This window comes from Talpa occidentalis, unplaced genomic scaffold, assembly GCF_014898055.3.
Source record: "Talpa occidentalis isolate TD23 unplaced genomic scaffold, MPIMG_talOcc4v2.1 talOcc4.9, whole genome shotgun sequence".
Lineage (NCBI taxonomy): Eukaryota > Metazoa > Chordata > Mammalia > Eulipotyphla > Talpidae > Talpa > Talpa occidentalis.
The window spans coordinates 47,856,364-47,875,758 of NW_023605305.1; the positions used below are offsets into that span (position 1 = coordinate 47,856,364).

The 19,395-nt window shown below is 36.2% G+C and overlaps 1 protein-coding gene across 2 annotated transcripts in view; it reads right to left on the bottom strand.

Annotated features, from left to right (window-relative positions):
* MIGA1 (mitoguardin 1) overlaps positions 1-19,395 on the bottom strand; it is a 76,087-nt gene that overhangs the window by 19,694 nt on the left and 36,998 nt on the right. For both annotated transcript variants that reach the window (XM_037499953.2, XM_037499952.2), the window contains exon 8: positions 5,863-5,963. In XM_037499953.2, coding sequence (XP_037355850.1) covers positions 5,863-5,963 — 101 coding nt within the window. The remainder of the gene's footprint in view (positions 1-5,862; positions 5,964-19,395) is intronic.

The following is a 19,395-nucleotide window of genomic DNA, read 5'->3' on the forward strand; positions in this document are numbered from 1 at the left end:
TTAGGTTTTCTTCCAGTAGTTTGTGCCAATGTCCCATTTATATGTGAGCAACCTTGGGAGCAGATTCTCCAGCTCCAGTTAAATATTTAAATGACTGTGGCCCCAGCCAACATACTTGACTACAATTCCATAAAAAACCTCAAGCCAAGCAGTTCTCCTGCTTGCCTGTGATTATGCAGGCCTTTCTTCTCACAACCTTTTCCCTTTGCAAAGCAAAGGAAGCTCTCTGCCTTGCCTATGTCTATGCAGGTGTCTCTCTATTCCTTTCTCTTTTTCCTGATAAGCCTGTCCTTTTAAAATATGAAGGAAAAAAAAAAAAAAACCTCAAGCCAGAACCACCCAGTCAAGCCACTTTCAAATTACAGACCCTCAGAAATAATGAAATAATAAGCATTTATTGTGCTTTAAGACACTAAGTTTTGCAGGATTTATTACAAAGCAACAAATAACTAACATAACAGTAGGAATAATACTAATGAAAGACACATGAATTTCCAAAAGCTGGAATAAGTACCTAGACAGATGAAACAGATAAAGAAGTCATAGTTGAGAACAGTTCAAGAAGGGAGATAGTCAGGGGGGAGACATTTACTAATAATCAGAGTCTCAAAGGGCACCAGGGCTGGAGTTGGCGGAATCTTTGAAAACAAGGGGTTAAAAATGGGAGGTTAAATAGAAGCCTGTGTCCAAACAACTGTAGCAGCCCCATAGGTCATTCTACTGCCCGGCCCCTCCCCTCAACCTCTGAATAGGAAGCCATCTTGTAGAAAAATGAATTTCAACCAGAGAACACATCTCTTCAAAAATTATTTGAACTGCGTGGGGGGTAAGTTATCTTGGGTGTGGAGATGGAGCTCCCAGACTAAGGCCCTCTTCATGCTGTATCCAGGTGCACAGTCTCCGAGGCTATTTCCAGACCATCTTAAATAAAATCTACTGATCAATACACCTCAAAGAAGTAAAGAGAGCCCATTAGCCTTCTGTTCACCTATTCATGGAACAAACAAACAAAACAACATGGCAAACCTGCACACTCTACCTAGACAAAACACAATCCAGTCACCAATTAAACTTTCAAATTTGAGAAAAAAACCACATGCACAAAAATGAAAGTCCAAGATAAACAAGGAAAATTAACCCCAGAGGAAGTAACGTAATTCAAGAAATTGAAGATTTAAATGTCTATATAGTCCTCCCTTTCCAGATTATGATTTTTCTAAATGCTCACTCTTGTCACTTTGTGTGTTATTATCAATATGTTATGTTGTATTGCCAAGTGCTATCAACTCTGAGAGGTAGGTATAAAAAGCTTTCCAAACTTCCATTTAGAGTATGTCTAGGGGTAAACGAATTACAGAAACAAAATTTCCTCTTTAAAGGGCATCCTACAGCTTAAATTTTAAAAAAAGATTTATTTATTTATGCATACAAGAACTGGGGTACAAGCCAGAGTTGTGGGAGGTGAGAGGATTCACCAGAGACAGAGTAGGGAGCAGAACAGACAGATTGACTGAAAGACACTGCTGAGTGGAGCAGCGGGCGAGACAAGAGAGGTCTGCTGTGCCATGTAGGTAGCTCTTTGGCCGGGGATCGAATTCATGTAGCAGTGGCTGCGGACAGCTTCATAGGCTGTGTGTCAACCCCTTGTGCCACTAGGGAGGCCCCTACAGCTTAAATATTTAACACAGAGATGCACATTTTAGAGTAGTGATTCTAAGAAAACAGCTAAAACTTGCTCTCTCTGTAGAAACATTAGTTTCTATCTGTTAAATGACAATCTCCTTAACAGATGGGAGAATTGGGAGAGCAGTCAGTGCGGTGATACCCTAACACCAAAAAGCTTTCAGAAAACATCATGCTAAGTGATGGAATGTCAAAAACAAAAGATCATCTATTGCATGATCCCTTTTATGTAAAATGTTGAGAATAGTCAAATCTATAGAGACAGAAAGACTGGGGGTAGTGTGGAGGTAGGAGAGAAAGGGGAGTGATTGCTAATAGCAGGAGTTTCTTTGGTGGATGATAAAAATGTTCTGGAATTAGAAAGCAGTGCTAATTGCACAATTCTGTGAATATCCTAAAAAGCTGTACATTTAAGAGTGAATTTTACAGTAGATGAATCATATTTAAATAAAGCTATTATGTACAAAAAAAAAAGAATTTTCAGAGAAAAAATGTTTTCAGAAATGTTTGGCAAAGCTTAATAGGAAAATCTCATTAATCACTTTCACAGATGACTGACCTAGCTTAGATAAAAGCTTATGCCAGGACTTGCTCTAATTTAAATAAGCAAGAAATCTTTCTGGAAATTCTGAATAAAGCATTCAAATGGTGACAAACTATTGAGCTTCCCAAAGATTTTGTTCTTATTTTCTTAATAATTTTCTTCATTAAAATAGTTTTCCTTAACTTAACTGTAAATACTTGACTTAAAAATAATTTTATGTTTCTTGGAAAAGAATTTATCTCAGAATAGTCACATGCTGAGTTCATTCATTTATACCCAACGAGCATTCCTAGGATATTTCTCATATGTTGAGTCTTCTTGTGGTATTTATGCATTTTATTTTCCATAAAGATTTTTTTAAGTTATCAAACCTTTAAATAATAAAGTTAAAGGAGCACACTGAACAGTTGACAAAATATAGTTTAAAGTTACATATTATAAAGAAACTTTAGCAAAATAAGGTATATTGTTCCTCATGGCAGGAAGAAAAATGCAGTCACTAGCAATTCTATTCCTGACAAACCATCTAGGACATAAGTGTGTACAGAACAGTAAAAGAAAAAGCATTTGACAAAATACAGCATTCTTAAAAACTCTCAACAGATTCGGCACGGAAGAAATAGACCTCACATACTAAAAGACAAATATGACAAACCCACAGATAACATCATGTGGTAAAGGCTGCAAACTTTTCCTCTAACATCAGGAACAAGACCAGGATGCCTACTCTCACCATTCCTCCAACACAGTACTGGAAGGCCTATCCAGAGCAGTTAGGCAAGAAAAAGAAAAGGCAGCTAAATTGGAAAGAAAGAAGTAAAATCATTTCTATTTGCACATTATATGCAAATATATATAGAAAATCCTAAAGGGCCTCCTCATTGGCGAGGCAGTTAAGTGCTGGGTTGTAAAGCTGCCCGCAGCCTCTGCAGCGCCACTTCGATCCCTGGTCCTCAGGCGAGGGTCCCACATGGCACGCAGACCTCTCCTGATGCCCGCTGCTCCCCTCAGCAGTGTACTTCGTCCGTCTGCCTGTTCTACTCCCTACTCTGGCTCTGGTGAATTCTCTCACCCTGCCGTGTTTCTGACTGTACCCAGTGCTTGTATAAAAGAATAAATAAATCTTAAAAAAAAAAAAAAAGAAAATCCTAGAAACTACATCAAAGAAATGCAAGAAGTAATTTCAACAAAGTTGCAGGATTACAAAATCTAAGATACAAAAATCAGTAGCATTTCTATATACTAGCAGCAAATTATCATAAAGAGAAATTAAGAAACAGTCCCATCACCACAGTTCCCAGTGATGGTACACCAGTGCATTGGTGAAGGAAATTCTATGGGGACTACACCTGGGAGGGAAGTGGGGGGGAAGCAAGCATTGTTTAAAAATGAACAATGATGTAAAAAATAAATAATTGAAAAAAATTGAAAAAAACAGACAAAGCAAAAAAAAATTCCATGTTCAACTATCAGAAGAATTAATATTGCTAAAATGCACATACTACATAGAGCCATCTATAGAATCACTGAAATTCCTACCAAAATTCCAATAGTATTTTTCACAGAAATAGAAAACCAATCCTAAAATCTATATGGAACCACACAAGACCACAAATAGTGAAGGCAATCTGGAGAAAGAACAAAACTAGAAGCATCACATTTCCTGATTTCAAACTATATTACAAAGATACAGTAATCACAGCATGGTACTGGCATAAAAATAGGTAAATAGACTAATGGAATAGAATTGAGAGTATAGAAATAAACCCTAGCATATAAGGTAATAACAATAAATATTTGGTAAGGAAACTAAGAATATTCAATGGGGAAAGGATAGCCTCTTCAATAAACAGTGGTGGGAAAACTGAATAATCACATACAGAAAAATGAAATTGGAGCCCTATATTATGCCTCTCACAAAAATTAATTCCAAATGGATTAAAAATGTAAACATGCCACCAGAATCATTAAATTCCTAGAACACACAGGGAAAAGCTCCTTGACATTAGTCTTGACAGTAATTTGTGACACAAAGTTACAAACAGCAAAAGCAAAAATAAACACAAAAGCATCTGAACAGCAAAAGAAACATCAACACAATGATATGGCAACCTGTAGAATGGGAGAAAATATTTGCAAACCATTTATCTGATAAGGTGTTAATATACAAAATATATAAGGAATCCCTATATCTTAACAGCAAAAAATATTTTCAAAAAAATATAAACAACTAACAGGTATATTAAAAAAGGTGCATCAACATCACTAATCATTAGGGAAATGCAAATTAAAACCACAATACAGTATCAACTCTAATATGTTAAAATGGCTGTTATCAAAAACAATAACAAATGCTGTTGAGACCTTGGAGAAAAGGGCAGCCTTGTGCATTATTGTTGGGAATGTAAATTGGTAGAGTCACTATAGAAAACAATATGGAGGTCCCTCAAAAATTAAAACTAGAAATACCATATAATCCAGCAATTCCACTTTGGGGTATATATCCAAAGAAAATAAAATCACCATCATGATTATCATCATGTTCTCAAGAGACATGCACACAAACAGTAATTATGTGAGGTGATGAAGACATAAACTAACATTATTGTGGCAGTTTCACAATATGTTTAGTAAATAATTATAAAGATGAACATACTGCATACATTCTCTCTGATACAATATTTAAATTTCAGTAGAAGGCAAGTTATCCATAAATTTGTAGTTCAGAGATCCCCTTTTATATCTAGCCTTTTTTCCCCCTGCCTATATAGTTATATACCATATATTACTTGTCATACATGCTTTTCTTTTTCTTATATTACAAGGTTATAATCATATTCTCCATCATACTCTTCATTTAACATATGTCCCAATGTCATTAAAAATGACACACATTATAGAAATATGGCACACAGTGTTTTAAATTAAGGATATACCAAATTTGGAAATATTATATTTCCAGCTTTTCATTATTATTATGCCACAGTGAATAATTTTATATATAAATGTTTAAATCTGATCACTTCCTTGGGGAAAATATCTAGAAGTATGATTTCTGAAGTAAAGAACTTGAATACTTTTAAGACTCTTCATATAAGGTGCTTGCCATTAAAATAGTTAAATGTGGGCCTCCCTGGTGGTGCAAGGGGTTGTGATGCAGCCTATTTTGCTATCTGAAGCCACTGCAGCATGAGTTCGATCCCTGGCCAGGGAAGTGACCCACATGCGCAACAGACCTCCTGACTTGCCTGCTGCTCCCCTCCGCAGTTTATTTCAGTTGATCTGCCTGTCCTGTTCCCTGCTCTGTCTCTGGTGAATCCTCTCACCCCCCACAGCTCTGTACCCCAGTTCTTGTATGTATAAATAAATCCTTAAAAATAAAATAAAATAGTTAAATGCTTCACGCATAATCCACATTTTATGAAAATGCCCACCTAAAGTATGTGTGTACATGTTCACCTCTCTAAAGCTCCTGTGGGAATTTATATTCACATTATATTAAACTTTGTACTTGGTATCTACCACATAGTAAATGCTAAATCAATGGCTACTGAACTGAATTCTAGCATAATGGCAAAATTTATTGAACAGCTGAAAAAGAACAAGGAACCCTCAGAAGAACATACGCATCCTACCTCTGCTGCTGAAGCAAAGGAGTCAGTTGATGCGATGCTCAAAGTGTCTCGTAGGCCAAAGTCATCCACATTCCCCTTCGTGGTGATATCTGTATCTTTATCTTAAAAGCAAAAGATGAAAAGTTTACAAATTGGTATTCCTTAGCCCTGCCATATCTCTCATTCTATAGTTGGTTTCTCTTTGTTAAATTTTAGTCTTTATTTACACCATAGGAATTTAATAGAAAAACAATACAAATCAATGAAATAATCTGACAAGACTATCAAAGCAGATTCATTGCCTGATAATGAAACAATGTCAAGCAGAGGAGAAAGTGCTAGAAAAAAGATACTCATTTTTACGTTAAAAAAAGAATAAACTGGGCCTCCCTGGTGGCGCAAGGGGTTAAGCGCTGCACTGTGAAGCAGTCTGCAGCCTCTGCAGCATGAGTTCGATCCCCAGCCGGCCAGGGAGAAACCCACATGGCGCAGCTGACCTCTTCTGGCTCGCCCACTGCTCCCCTCAGCAGTATATTTCAGTAAGTCTGCCTGTTCTGTTCCCTACTCTGTCTTTGGTGGATCCTCTCACTCCCTGCATCTCTGGCCTGTACCCCAGCTCTTGTATGTATAAATAAATAAACCTTAAATAAAGTTTAAAAAAAGAATTAAACTTAATTTCAGGTTAATAAAGTTTTTGAGTATATAATAAATTGGTATTTAATAACTGAAACTGGATTATCTACCAAATCAGGTAAAATCAGCACACACAAAAAATAGTTTGAAACAGAGCAATTTAGTTTGCCAGTGGTCTTACTCAAATTGGAAAAGCTAAATTTAATGCAAATTAAATAAATTATTAACACAAAATGTTGTCTGCTGAGTCACCTGTGATAGGTAGATCAATTAAAATAAGTAAATAAGATGTCTCTGAGTTCTTAAGTTTTTAAGGCTTATTTTAATACTGAAAGATCAAAAATGATCAGATTTGGGTTCTTGATATTTACTTTGTTCACTTGAGGGTCAAATATAACTGCTACATTGATCTTAAATCTGGCTACTCCATTAATAATACAAAGCATACAGAATGTGGGTGTCAGTATCTTCACATATTATTATGAGGAATCCTGTTAATATTAAATTTCCAAATAAATACTATAATTGCTTGCTGATGTGACTACAGTATAGCAAACAACTGACATGCTTCAAATTTTATCACAAGTATATGAAGAAGCAAAGAACAATGTGTGTATATATATTTCTTTGATTCTCAAGCTGCTCAATTTGTCAGATATTTAATCTTCTTTAGAAAGAAACCAGAAATCTCCTTGGGTTTCATTCATCTAAATTTCTATTTCATCATAAAGTTCATTACTTTTACCAGAAGTTTTCCAAGTCCTGCTTAAAACCCCCACGTACCAGAAAATACAAATGTTTTATGACTATACAGGAAATGTAGAACTTTTGAAAAATCCCAACCATTAATTTAAACTCAAAAGTTTTGCAACCAATTTATTTTCCAAGCTCTAACCCAAGCAGAGAGAGAGTAAGCTTTAATTGGTACAAGGTTCTTTCCTACTAAGTATCAAAAATCATCATACACATAGCATTTTTTCCCTAACTTATATTTGGTGGGACCATATTTGACATTTTGACTATTTATTTTCCAAGATTAAATTATGACTACTAATGTACAAAATCTGAAGTTAAGTTACTCTATTTTCAAATAATTGCATGTTCTTTTAGAAATTATAATTTTTTCATCAAACAGAGAACAAAACAACCTAATTTTTTACATTTCTAAAACAGCTATAAAACTGACACTTTCAGATACCAATTATAAAGAAAAATTCTCATTATTCTGTTTTTAGTGCATAAGTGATTTTTAATGATACACACACACTTTCAGAAATTAAATACTTACAAAATTTTATTGGCATTTATAACCCTCAAACCTTTATCTGCTTAATTATTTTTCATTGTTAGTATTAATTGTGCAAAATGAAATCACAATAAAATTTTTATTACACCAAAGCACTTTTAAAGCAGGATTAAGTTACAAGTCAATTAAGTTAAATCTTGGTTCCATATGCCTTTTTGCTATTTTCAGAGTGGAACACAGACATTTATCTTATGTCACTTTACCTTTCAGACATTACCCATGAGCTGTTAAAAGTCTGTTTTACTTCACTCAACAGTAACCAGCCATTCAATGTCATCCAGATCAGTTACCATGGTTGTACTTTATTTAAAAAAAAAAAAAAATCTAACAAAGAAAAATGGCTCAGAGGAACTGGAAAGATTTATTCATTAAATCCAACTTTGTAAACCACAGACCATGTAACTCTCATTTCAGTAATTGTTATGATTCCTGAATGCCAGCTTAATAATTATGAAGAGAAATAATACATCTGTTTTTTAGATAAGTTAATAAAGAGTATAAAGAAAAAATATTAGGCAATATCTCAAAATGAGTGCTTGCATGAATCCAATTAAAATTTAAAATACCCTTTCTAAAAAATATCATCAACTCAAATGCGGTACTGGAAGTCAGAAACAGCAGAGAAAACTGAAAAACAAATATTTCCAGAAACCTCTTACCAAATTTTCCTTAGCAAGAAAAAAAATTAAAACCACAATGCGATATCATTACACATCCACAAGAATAATCAATTAAATTGGAAAAAAAAGGACAATTTTTTTGTTAAGAGTGTACAGCAACAGAAACTCACATACACCACTGGTGGAAATGTCAATTAGTACAAACATTTTGGAAAGTTTGGCTCTGAAAGTTTGAGACTGCATTCTCTGTGACAGAGTAATTCTATCCTTAGGCGTGTTTCACAGAAACACATGCTTATATGCATAAGAATATTTATAACGGCATCACTTATAATAGCTCCAAAATGGAAAAGAGAAGTCCATCTGCCATAGAATGCACAAACTGTGGTACAGTCATACAATGAAATACTATACAATAAAAGCAAATGAATTGCTTCTACATGGTAAACCTCACAGTACACTGACTGAAGAATTATATGTGTTATTCACATAAAATTTAAAACCAGGAAAAACTAAACTACAATGATCAAGACTATACACTTAGAAGAAAGCCAGGAAGTAGTTAACACAAACATCAGGACAGTAATTGGTTTAGGAGGGTAGGTGGGAGGGATATTATTTGAGAGTAAAAAATATAAAAATATTATTAATATATAATACATTAAATATATGTTAATATATAATGTAAATATATTAATATATTGTATATAAAATAGATTCTATATTAATATATAATACACATATATTATATTTATATCATAGATATAATAATATTTATGCAAGGGGACTTACTAGGGATTTGGCAGTGTTTGTTTTTTTTAATCTACACGACAGTTGCACAAGAGGGTATAATAAATCATTGTTCATTTTAGTTTTATGTACTTTCCTCAAAGGATTTAAACAGAAGGAAAGAAAACAATATATTTCTACATTTTGGCCCCAAAGAGCTGAAAGCAGAAAAGACAATGAAATGTTTTATATTTCAATGTTGGTAGTAAAGCTGTCAATTATTATTAGACATGAATTTTATTCCCTGATAGAAGCATTATAATGTTGCTAGGTTCAAAATGTCAAAAGATCTGATGAGTCTGTTAAGTATAATAGCAAATAAAAAATAATCTGTACACTATAGAAGACCAGTAGCAGTACAACTCATAAATTACAACCTTTTTTCTGCTAGTTCATTAATCTGCTGACTATTTTGAATTAGTATTTAAAATGGGACTATCGAGGCATAATCAAGTATTTGCAGGAAAAAGAAACGGAAACTAAGATATGCTTGCTATTTAATAACAGCAGTAAAAGTGTGACAAAATATAAACATTTGTTTTGCACTTACTACTTTCTAAAAACCAAACTTTACATATATATAATTTCATAATTCTCACAATAACACTTTTGAAGTAGGTACTGTCATTTTTTCATTTTATAGACCAAGAAGCCAAGATACAGACAGGTTAAATATCTGGGTCATATTCACATAGTTAAGAAATGTAATGGAAGGATTTTAACTCAGGTCATCTGACATCAGATTCCAACCTATGAAACTGTGGAGCTATGGTATTCAGTATGATAGCCACTAGTCACATATGTCTATGGAGTACATTAAATATCAGACTGAGATATGCTGTATGTGTAAGATACATAATGGATTTTGAAAACTTCATACCAAAAAACATGTAATATCTTAATATATACTGGGCTTAAGAATATATAATAGGCCTCCCTGGTGGTGCAAGGGGTTAAGACACAACCTATGAAACTATCCACAGTCACTGCAGCACGAGGTCGATCCCCAGGCCGGCCAGGGAGCAACCCACATGGCACAGAAGACCTCTCCTGACTCACCCGCTGTTCTCAGCAGTGTACTTCGGTCAACCTGCCTGTTCTGTTCCCCACTCTGTCTCTGGTGAATTCTCTCACCCCCCCACACCTCTGGCCTGTATCCCAGCTCTTATATGCATAAATAAATAAATCTTTAAAAACAATAATATATATTATTAAAGTTTACTTTTTTTTTTTTAACTTTTCCATGTGACTACTGGAAAATTCAGTTACATTTGTGATTCACATTATTTTCTACTGGACAGTGTTGTAAAGATCATTCCTTTCCCATCTTATCTATAGTGCTAAGGGTTTATTTTATTTTACTTTTTTCCCCAAAGGTTTATTTATTTATGCATACAAGAGCTAGGGTGAGGGGATTCAACAGAGACAGAGCGGGGAACAGAATAGGCAGATGTACTGAAATACACTGCTGAGGGGAGCAGTGGGCAAGACAGGAGAGGTCTGCTATGCTATGTGGGTTGCTACCTGGCCTGGCTGGGGATCGAACTCAGTGCTGCAGTGGCTGTGGATAGCTTCACAGGTTGCGTCTTAACCCCTTGTGCCACCAGGAAGGCCCTTATAATGCTAAGGGTTTAACAGTTCTTCAGGGGATTCAGATTCAGTTCACATTTTTTAAGAGGCTACTATGTGCCCAAAGCATTCTGCTAAGTTTATCACAAACTATTTAATTTAATATATGTAACTGCCAGAGAGGAATAGTCTTTATCTAGAATGCTTTACTGTAACTAGAACAAAAAAAGGCGGGGAGCATTCTCTAACAAAACTCCTCAATGACTTCTCATCTGATTTTCAAAGATTTCCATAGTTTCTACCCACCCTACCTACCTACTTTTGTTTTCTACTACTAAAAGGACCCTGACCTTTGGTTGAGTACATCCACTATACTTCCATTTGCCATGCAGTAAAGGCCCATGTAGTTAGCCAGCAAGTGTTTGGATTCTGATCCCAGTTTTGCTGTTTATAGCTACGTAAACTGGGAATAACAATATAATATTAATGTTATGACAATAAAATTGTCTAAGGATTAGATGAAGGATTTGTAGCTGCACGTACTTGATATGTAGTAAGTGCTAAATAATTTTTCACTGCTATTATTACTGTAATTCTGGCATTCTTTATTTAAGCCTTTGGTTTTTCCTGCATCTTCTCCAAAATACAAATACCTCTCCTTTTGCTCTGTTGGCACATTCTACTCAGAAACACATATTGTTTTCCAATACACAGCTCAAGGACCATTCCCTGCAAATATTCTGCCAAAACTAATCTTCCGTTTCTATGTATGTAAGACAAAACAACAGAAGTGTTAAAATCATAGGTTCTGGATCTAGGTAGCCTGAATTCAAATTCCGACTCTGCTAGTTATTAGCAGTATAAACTTGGGTATAAACTTACCTTCTCCATCCTTCAGGATTTTCATTTGTAAAATGGGAATAAAATCTACCTCATGAGTTGTGTGAGAATTAAACACGTTAGTATATGGAAAGTAGTCAATAAATGTTAGCTATTCATACTTTTATGCAAAAGATAGCATATATTACTTAAAACATCATCTGAAATTTTATTTAACTACTGCTTGAATAAATAGCCCATCTGTCCAGTTACATTGAAATGACTTGAGTGAATGAACTTTCACATCGTTTCTCTTTCCTTTTCTTTCTTTTTTATTCTGATGGTTCCTACAGTTCTCAATAAGCACTGAACATAGTGTAAATGTATTTGTTCATATAAACTAAATTTGAAAACTGAAGTTAAAATTTAAAAAAACTAAATGAAGCTTGTTATTATATTTTTTTTTTATAGAGGCATGTTTTATTTTATTTATTTATTTGTTTGTTTGTTTGTTTTGTTTATACATGCACTGGGTACAGTCAGAAGCGCGGGAGGGTGAGAGAATTCACCAGAGCCAGAGCGGGGAGCAGAGCAGGCAGAAGGACCGAAGTACACTGCTGAGGGGAGCAGCGGGCGGCAAGAGAGGTCTGCGCGCCATGTGGAACCCTCCTCCGGTGGCCGGGGAGCAGCCGGGGATCGAACCGGCGCCGCAGAGGCTGCGGGCAGCTTCGCAACCCAGCGCTCAACCGCTGCGTCACCAGGGAGGCCCTGAAGCTTGTTATTATAAACTGACCATCCTAAGACATGAAATCTGTGTTTTAAAAAGTCTCCCATGTATTCCTCTAAGTCATTTTGCCTGTTATATGACTTTAACTTGTACTCAGAGTACTGTTATGTTCTTCTGTTTCTAATACCCAGCCCTAAATTAATTAACTTATGATACTATTTTGTAAATCTGAACGATGCAGCTTAAGTCTGTTAATGACTCATCATCAACCTTAGCGGTGCCTAGAAGAAAGCTTTCTACATAACTTGGTGATTAAATATAAAAAATGTGCCATAAGTTACCACACTGGCTCTTAGTGGAATGGCTCTTTTTGCTCCCAACCTTTAAAAATAAAATAATCTAAAATTTTTTTAAAAAAACACTTTTTTTTAAACTGTCTTAATTATCCAGAACATTTAAAACATTCATGCATAGGTAGACATAAACTATGGGTCTTCTTTGGAAGAACACTGAAAGTATAATATTTACTTCTAACTAAACAGTCATATATTTTAGGCCAAAAATCTGACTGGATTCAAGCCATTCTCCTTCTTTCACAATCTCATAATTCACATATTGAGTTTTTTCCAAAACAGAATTTGCTCAAAAGAGAAAAAGAAAAAACCAGAAGATACTACAGTTCTGGGACTTGGCACTTCAAGCCTGGATCTATTTCTTTAAAACAATCCATGTGTGTTTTTCTGCATGTTTCGTTTTTGCCATCTCTAGGCACTTTCTATTTTCTGTCACTTAGAAGGCACCAAGTCTATTTTAACCTCAGAAGATTCTAGTGGAGATTCCAAAGATGCCACTCTTCTTTTAAGATTCAGGCTGTCCACTGGGGATTTTATAACACCAGCAAGAAGAGGATGCCTGCCAAATGTCTCAGTGTCATTTGACTTCTATGTCAGCAGCTATTCTCCAGATGATTCTTAAAACAGTTTGAGTATGATTTGGAACATGGTCCTTTCTGTGGTTTTATTGAAAATGGAAAAGTTCCTGCTGCTGACAAGACAAGCTATTTTCCAGAGTCTACTATAATCTGTTAATAAAGTTAAGAATAGAAAACTAGTGCTGGTCTTTGTGTATAATTTGCGTGATTATCTGCCCCATTCATATGTCATAATATGTTATGACTTACACAGTTTAGCCTACATGAAATGATAATAAAGGTACAAAAATAGCCTGATATTATGGCACTACGCGAAATTTCCAGAACAGTTGTTTCTGGCTTTCCCTATTTATCAAAACTTCTTATATGCCATGATTTCCCAGCATAACAACTGTGATTCCTAACTGGGTAATACAGCTGCTAATGGAAAATGAGTAACAGAGGCGAAATGAAGGGAACAGCATTTTCCACCTCTCTCTTCTTTTCTTTTTTTTTTTTTTTTTAAACAAAAAGGTGCCTGGGTAACCCAAAGTGGAGTAAAATGTAATTAAGGTTAGCCTGCAGTTTTAGAGACTTTATTTTTTTTAAAGATTTATTTATTTATTTATACAAGCACTGGGTACAGTCAGAAATGCAGGAGGGTGAGAGAATTCACCAGAGCCAGAGCAGGGAACAGAACAGGCAGATTGATGAAATACACTGCTGAGGGGAGCAGTGGGCGGCAGGAGAGGTCTGTGGCCATGTGGGACCCTTGCCGGTGGCCGGGGATCGAACCAGCGCTGCAGAGGCTGTGGGCAGCTTCACAGCCCAGCACTCAACCATTGCGCCACCAGGGGAGGCCCAGTTTTAGAGACTTTAATAGGGCCACTATGGAACGGTTGGTCTCACTGCACACTACCCAAAGTCTCTGGGCAAAGAGGACAAGTGGGAACAGAAATCCATCCCAAATCCTGGGCCTGCACCTCCCTGGGAAAAGGTGAACCTCCTTCTTATCACAAAGGTGTCCTTCCAAGAGGCCATGTGGATCTTGTTCTCAGTCACACAAAGATACTGTATGGGTTAGTGAAGGTCCTGGACTTAGAAATCTAAGCAAATAAAAGGTGAATAAAAAAGAGGCAAAGGCAAACAGCAGAAATTTCCCTTGCTTTTGGCATCCCAGCAATTTTCACTATACTGCTTCCATTTCTGAACATATTTTGATGCGGTTATGTAAACAACAGTTAGACTTTGTTTTGTAGTAGTACTAAACACTTTGAAATTAACATCATAAGCTTTAATACATAGGAAGAAAGTACTAGGCCAAATTTCTCATATGTTCTACAATTTGTACTCTGTGTATTTAGAGATCTGAGTATACAAGCTAAGCCTGTAATTCATGTCACTCCCTAAAAATAAACCCTCAGGGAGTTTATCGGACTCCAGCCACAGTGATTCTGCAGAAAAGGAAAAGGACAGTCTTTAGAGCATCAACTCTGGGCTGTCTGACATTTGACTCAGGATGACAGATTGAGGTATTTCCTTTTGCTGCCAATCTCATTCAATATTACTAAATGTTCTATTTGGCTGCTTACCTAAAAAAAGAAGAATAACATCTCTCTAGTGGACAGGAGGACCCACTTTACAACTTTTCCTATCCTCTGTCAGACTATCTGTGCAATCAGTATCAGTCAGGAAAACTCTTTAATTTTCCCTTAGAGAATGTCTTACTGCCTCAATGAATCCTATATATCAAAGAGCAGAAAGAAAGATGGCTAAAATATTTAAAAAGTGTGACAGTCAACCCTTCCACAACCTCCTATAAAAACATAGATTTGATTATGATTTCTTATAATTCTCAGAGGTTTCCTTTCATCTAAAGGTAGAAAGCAAAGGAACATCTTGATTCATCTCCTGCCCAACTTTCTAGAACCACTTCCCACCACTCTCCTACATATATTGTGATCCTAAGATATATTAAATGGCTTAGAGTTCCCTAAACAAATTCCACTCTACACCCAGATCCCTATTGTTCCCTCTGCTTGGAATGTTCTATTCTCAACCATTTGCTCAAAGACAGTGAACTTTCTTCAAGTGTCATGCCTGTGACACTTTCCATGAGCCTCCCCTTCAACCCCCAAATGTATAACCATATGCTTTTCTTTGGTATTTCCATGGCACTTTCTAAACACATCATTACAGCACTTACTCCACTGTGCTACACAATTTTTTAATGCTGTTCTCTAAAACCTGACTCTGTGTTGCCTAAAACCAAGGATGAAATCTTCACCCTTGTCTCTCCCAGAGCCTTACTTTATGTTTGACATATACTAGGCAACCAAATGTCTGCTAAATAAAAATTCCAGACCTAAAATTCTATGAGTTCATTCTGTTCAAAAAATAGATTATAAAGAGACCTAAACACGTATCTGAAATAAGCAAAGCAATGCTGTTAAGCTACAAAAATTCTTGGTTTGTTTTTTAAGAGCTAAATTTGTTCCTACATCAGTATAAAAGAATTTCAAAGTCCTTTGCTTTAGCCAAAGGAAAAAAAACATTTATCAAACTTAAGGATTCAGAGTCGCCTGCTAATAATACCGCTGTTGCAAATGCGTACTTTCCTCTTTTTTTTTTTTTTTTAAAAGATTTTATTTATTTATTTTTATACAAGCACTGGGTACAGTCAGAAGCGCGGGAGGGTAAGAGAATTCACCAGAGTCAGAGCGGGGAGCAGAGCAGGCAGAAGGACTGAAGTACACTGCTGAGGGGAGCAGCGGGCGGCAGGAGAGGTCTGCGTGCCATGTGGGACCCTCCTCCGTTGGCCGGGGAGCAGCTGGGGATCGAACCGGCGCTGCAGAGGCTGCGGGCAGCTTTGCAACCCAGCGCTCAACCGCTGCGCCACCAGGGAGGCCCTATACTCTCCTCTTTATGGAAAATGTAGGCAAATAAACTATGAAGTCCAATTAACATTAGAAGAAATCTAATAAAAGTGTAGATTAATAAGTTTGAACTTTATTCATGTAAACCACATCAAGTAAATAATGTCACCGAGAAACTATGACCAAGTATCATTTGTTGTCAATCAGGTTTATTTTTTACACTGTTATTAATTCAGCAATTTGATTTTACTCTAATATTCCAATCAAAATGAGTAAAGAATAATCTTAATTTCTCACTGTACCTATTACTGAAATATTCTTCCAATAAATAAATATTCTACCAATCTCTCTTTAGTTGTTATTACCAGCTAAAGTCTAATTTTAACCAAAATAATTCAGATAACAAATTTCTTTTTAACATGAAAAATATATATGTACTGCACAATACTTGATAAATACAAAATTACATACATAGATGGGCATATTGAATCAAAATAATAAAATATTCATGAATCTACCACCCATTATTGGCACTTTCCAAAGTTTACAAAATGATTTACTTACTAAAGAAACTAATATAATCTTACAAAGAATATTACTGTAAATACCTTCTTCTTACTTGAAACTCATGACATATATGGGTCTCCAAATGAATTTCATAGACATTCAGATGACAGAACAAAAAGGAAAAAAAAAAAAACAAAGAAACCAGCAGATAACCACCTGTCTCAACCTAGATCTGTTTACTTTCAAGTTCTTATCTTAATCTCTTAAACTGGCTGAGTGCACTTCATTTGGGAGATACTGAAAAGAATGGACTTGGGAAGGAAAAGTTGAAAGAAGTATCTCCTGCTTTATGAAGGGAGTTTAGACTCTGAGTCTTAATATTGAGGTATATACTAACCTGTATAAATTAACCTTTCTAACTGCTTCATATGAGTAAGACTTAATTAGCAAATCAGACCACAAGCAATCTGAACAAGGACTTTAGTCTTTATTTGATCACACAGTAAAAATATAAATATTCCAAGGACAATTTTAATCTATATTTGCCATAGCTGTCTCCAAGAGTCCCTGACATCAAGATAAGGCAAGTTTTTGTACTTCAGTGGGAGGCCATAGCAACAGAAGCACAGCCTTTGATTCTGTGTAGTGGGCCAACTAACTCATGGTCCTCCTTGCACAAATACACACATAGTTAATGTTGCCTGCAACCCACTTAACTGATTTCATTACCACAAATGAGTCTTTTTTTTTTTTTTTAAAGATTTATTTTTATTTATTTATACAAGCACTGGGTACAGTCAGAAGCGCGGGAGGGTGAGAGAATTCAGCAGAGCCAGAGCGGGGAGCAGAGCAGGCAGAAGGACCAAAGTACACTGCCCCATGTGGGGCCCTCCTCCGGGGGCCGGGGATCAGCTGGGGATCGAACCAGCGCTGCAGAGGCCGCGGGCAGCTTTGCAACCCAGCGCTCAACCGCTGCACCACCAGGGAGGCCCACCACAAATGAGTCTTAACCACCAGTTTAAAAAATCATTCTAAAGGTACCCCAGCAAATATGCAGAGGTATGAAAGCATGTTCACTGAAACATGGTGCGTATAAGAACAGGTTTATGATAAACACCAAAATAAACATCTCTGGAAAAAAAGAGAAACAGAATCAGGAAATACCTTACTTCACCTGTATCTGTAATCATACAGTTCATTATTTATCTGAAACGTATGTGGCAAAATGTTAGTATTTGATAAAACTTTAAAAAATATCCTCTAGGGCCTCCCCGGTGGCGCAGCGGTTGAGCACTGGGTTGCAAAGCTGCTCGCAGCCTCTAGGGCACCGGTTCAATCCCCGGCTGATCCCTGGCTGATCCCCGGCTGCTCCCCGGCCACCGGAGGAGGGTCCCGCATGGCGCGCAGACCTCTCCTGCCGCCCGCTGCTCCCCTCAGCAGTGTACTTCGGTCCTTCTGCCTGCTCTGCTCCCCACTCTGGCTCTGGAGAATTCTCTCACCCTCCCGCACTTCTGACTGTACCCAGTGCTTGTATAAATAAATAAATAAATCTTTAAAAAAAAAAAAAAAACTTGTCTTAAAAAAAAAAAAAAAATATCCTCTATACTTTGCTTATGCTTGGGCTTTCATTTTGTAGAGAAGAGATACAATGGGAACTTAAAAAAATAACAAATCTTAAATGCTAAAGATGCTTGAAAATCCACTACATTGAGATGAGAAAAAAATAAAAGCACTAGCAGTTTTTTTGCAATATTTTAAAAAGATTTTTTTATTTATTTATGCATACAAGAACTGGGGTGTAGGCCAGAGGTATGGGGGGGGGGTGAGAGGATTCACCAGAGACAGAGAGGGGAGCAGAACAGGCAGAGCTACTGAAATATGCTGCTGAAGGGAGTAGCAAGCAAAACAGGAGAGGTCTGCTGCACCATGTGGGTTAGCAACCTGGCCAGGGATGGAACTCATGCATCACAGTGATAGCTTGATAACATGATAGCACTGAGACTTAACCCCTACACCACCTGGGAAGCCCCTTTTTTGCAAATTTTATATAGAGAAATAGATGAATGGCAGCAGAACTGCAATTAAAGAAAACAGCCATGAAACAAAAATTGTATTTTCTTCCTATATTTAAAGAAATTAATTTTGGTTACATTTCTATTCCTAGATTAAAAATGAATTTGTTCCATATTTCATAGTAAAGTGAAATTATACCAATTTACTTATGCTTATTATAGAAAATCCTAATGTCACCCACCTTATTTGCCCACCTATCCTTCCATATTTTTATCACTCATATATTACTTGAAAGTTTTCTTAAACGAAACTTATGAAATACAAAAAAAAAATGCATTCCACATTCTTAATCTCAAAATTTCAAATTCAGTAGATTTAGAGCATGGCCTAGAAGTTCAGGCTGTTAAAAAGGTGATTCTGTTAAACATCTTAAGACCTACAAAACTACTATACTACAATGTACTGTACTGTATTATCCTATACTGTACTATCCTACCATGCTACAGATGTCACAGTATCAGGCATAGGGAAAAAAAATGCTATCTACCCACAAGGAGTTTAAGTTCTAATGTAAGATTTTGGATATGTACCCAAAAATTATGTATTATCAAAAGTAACCAATATCACTGGAGAAATCATTAAACCTCCCACAATTCATCTTTTATGCATGACTTCCACTTTTATCCTCCAGGAAGAAGCTATGCTGGCTTTAACCCTCTGAGCTGCTCCCTTCACTTCTTCATTTGCTTCTCACATGGGGACAGAAATTTAACGCTGACAACCTC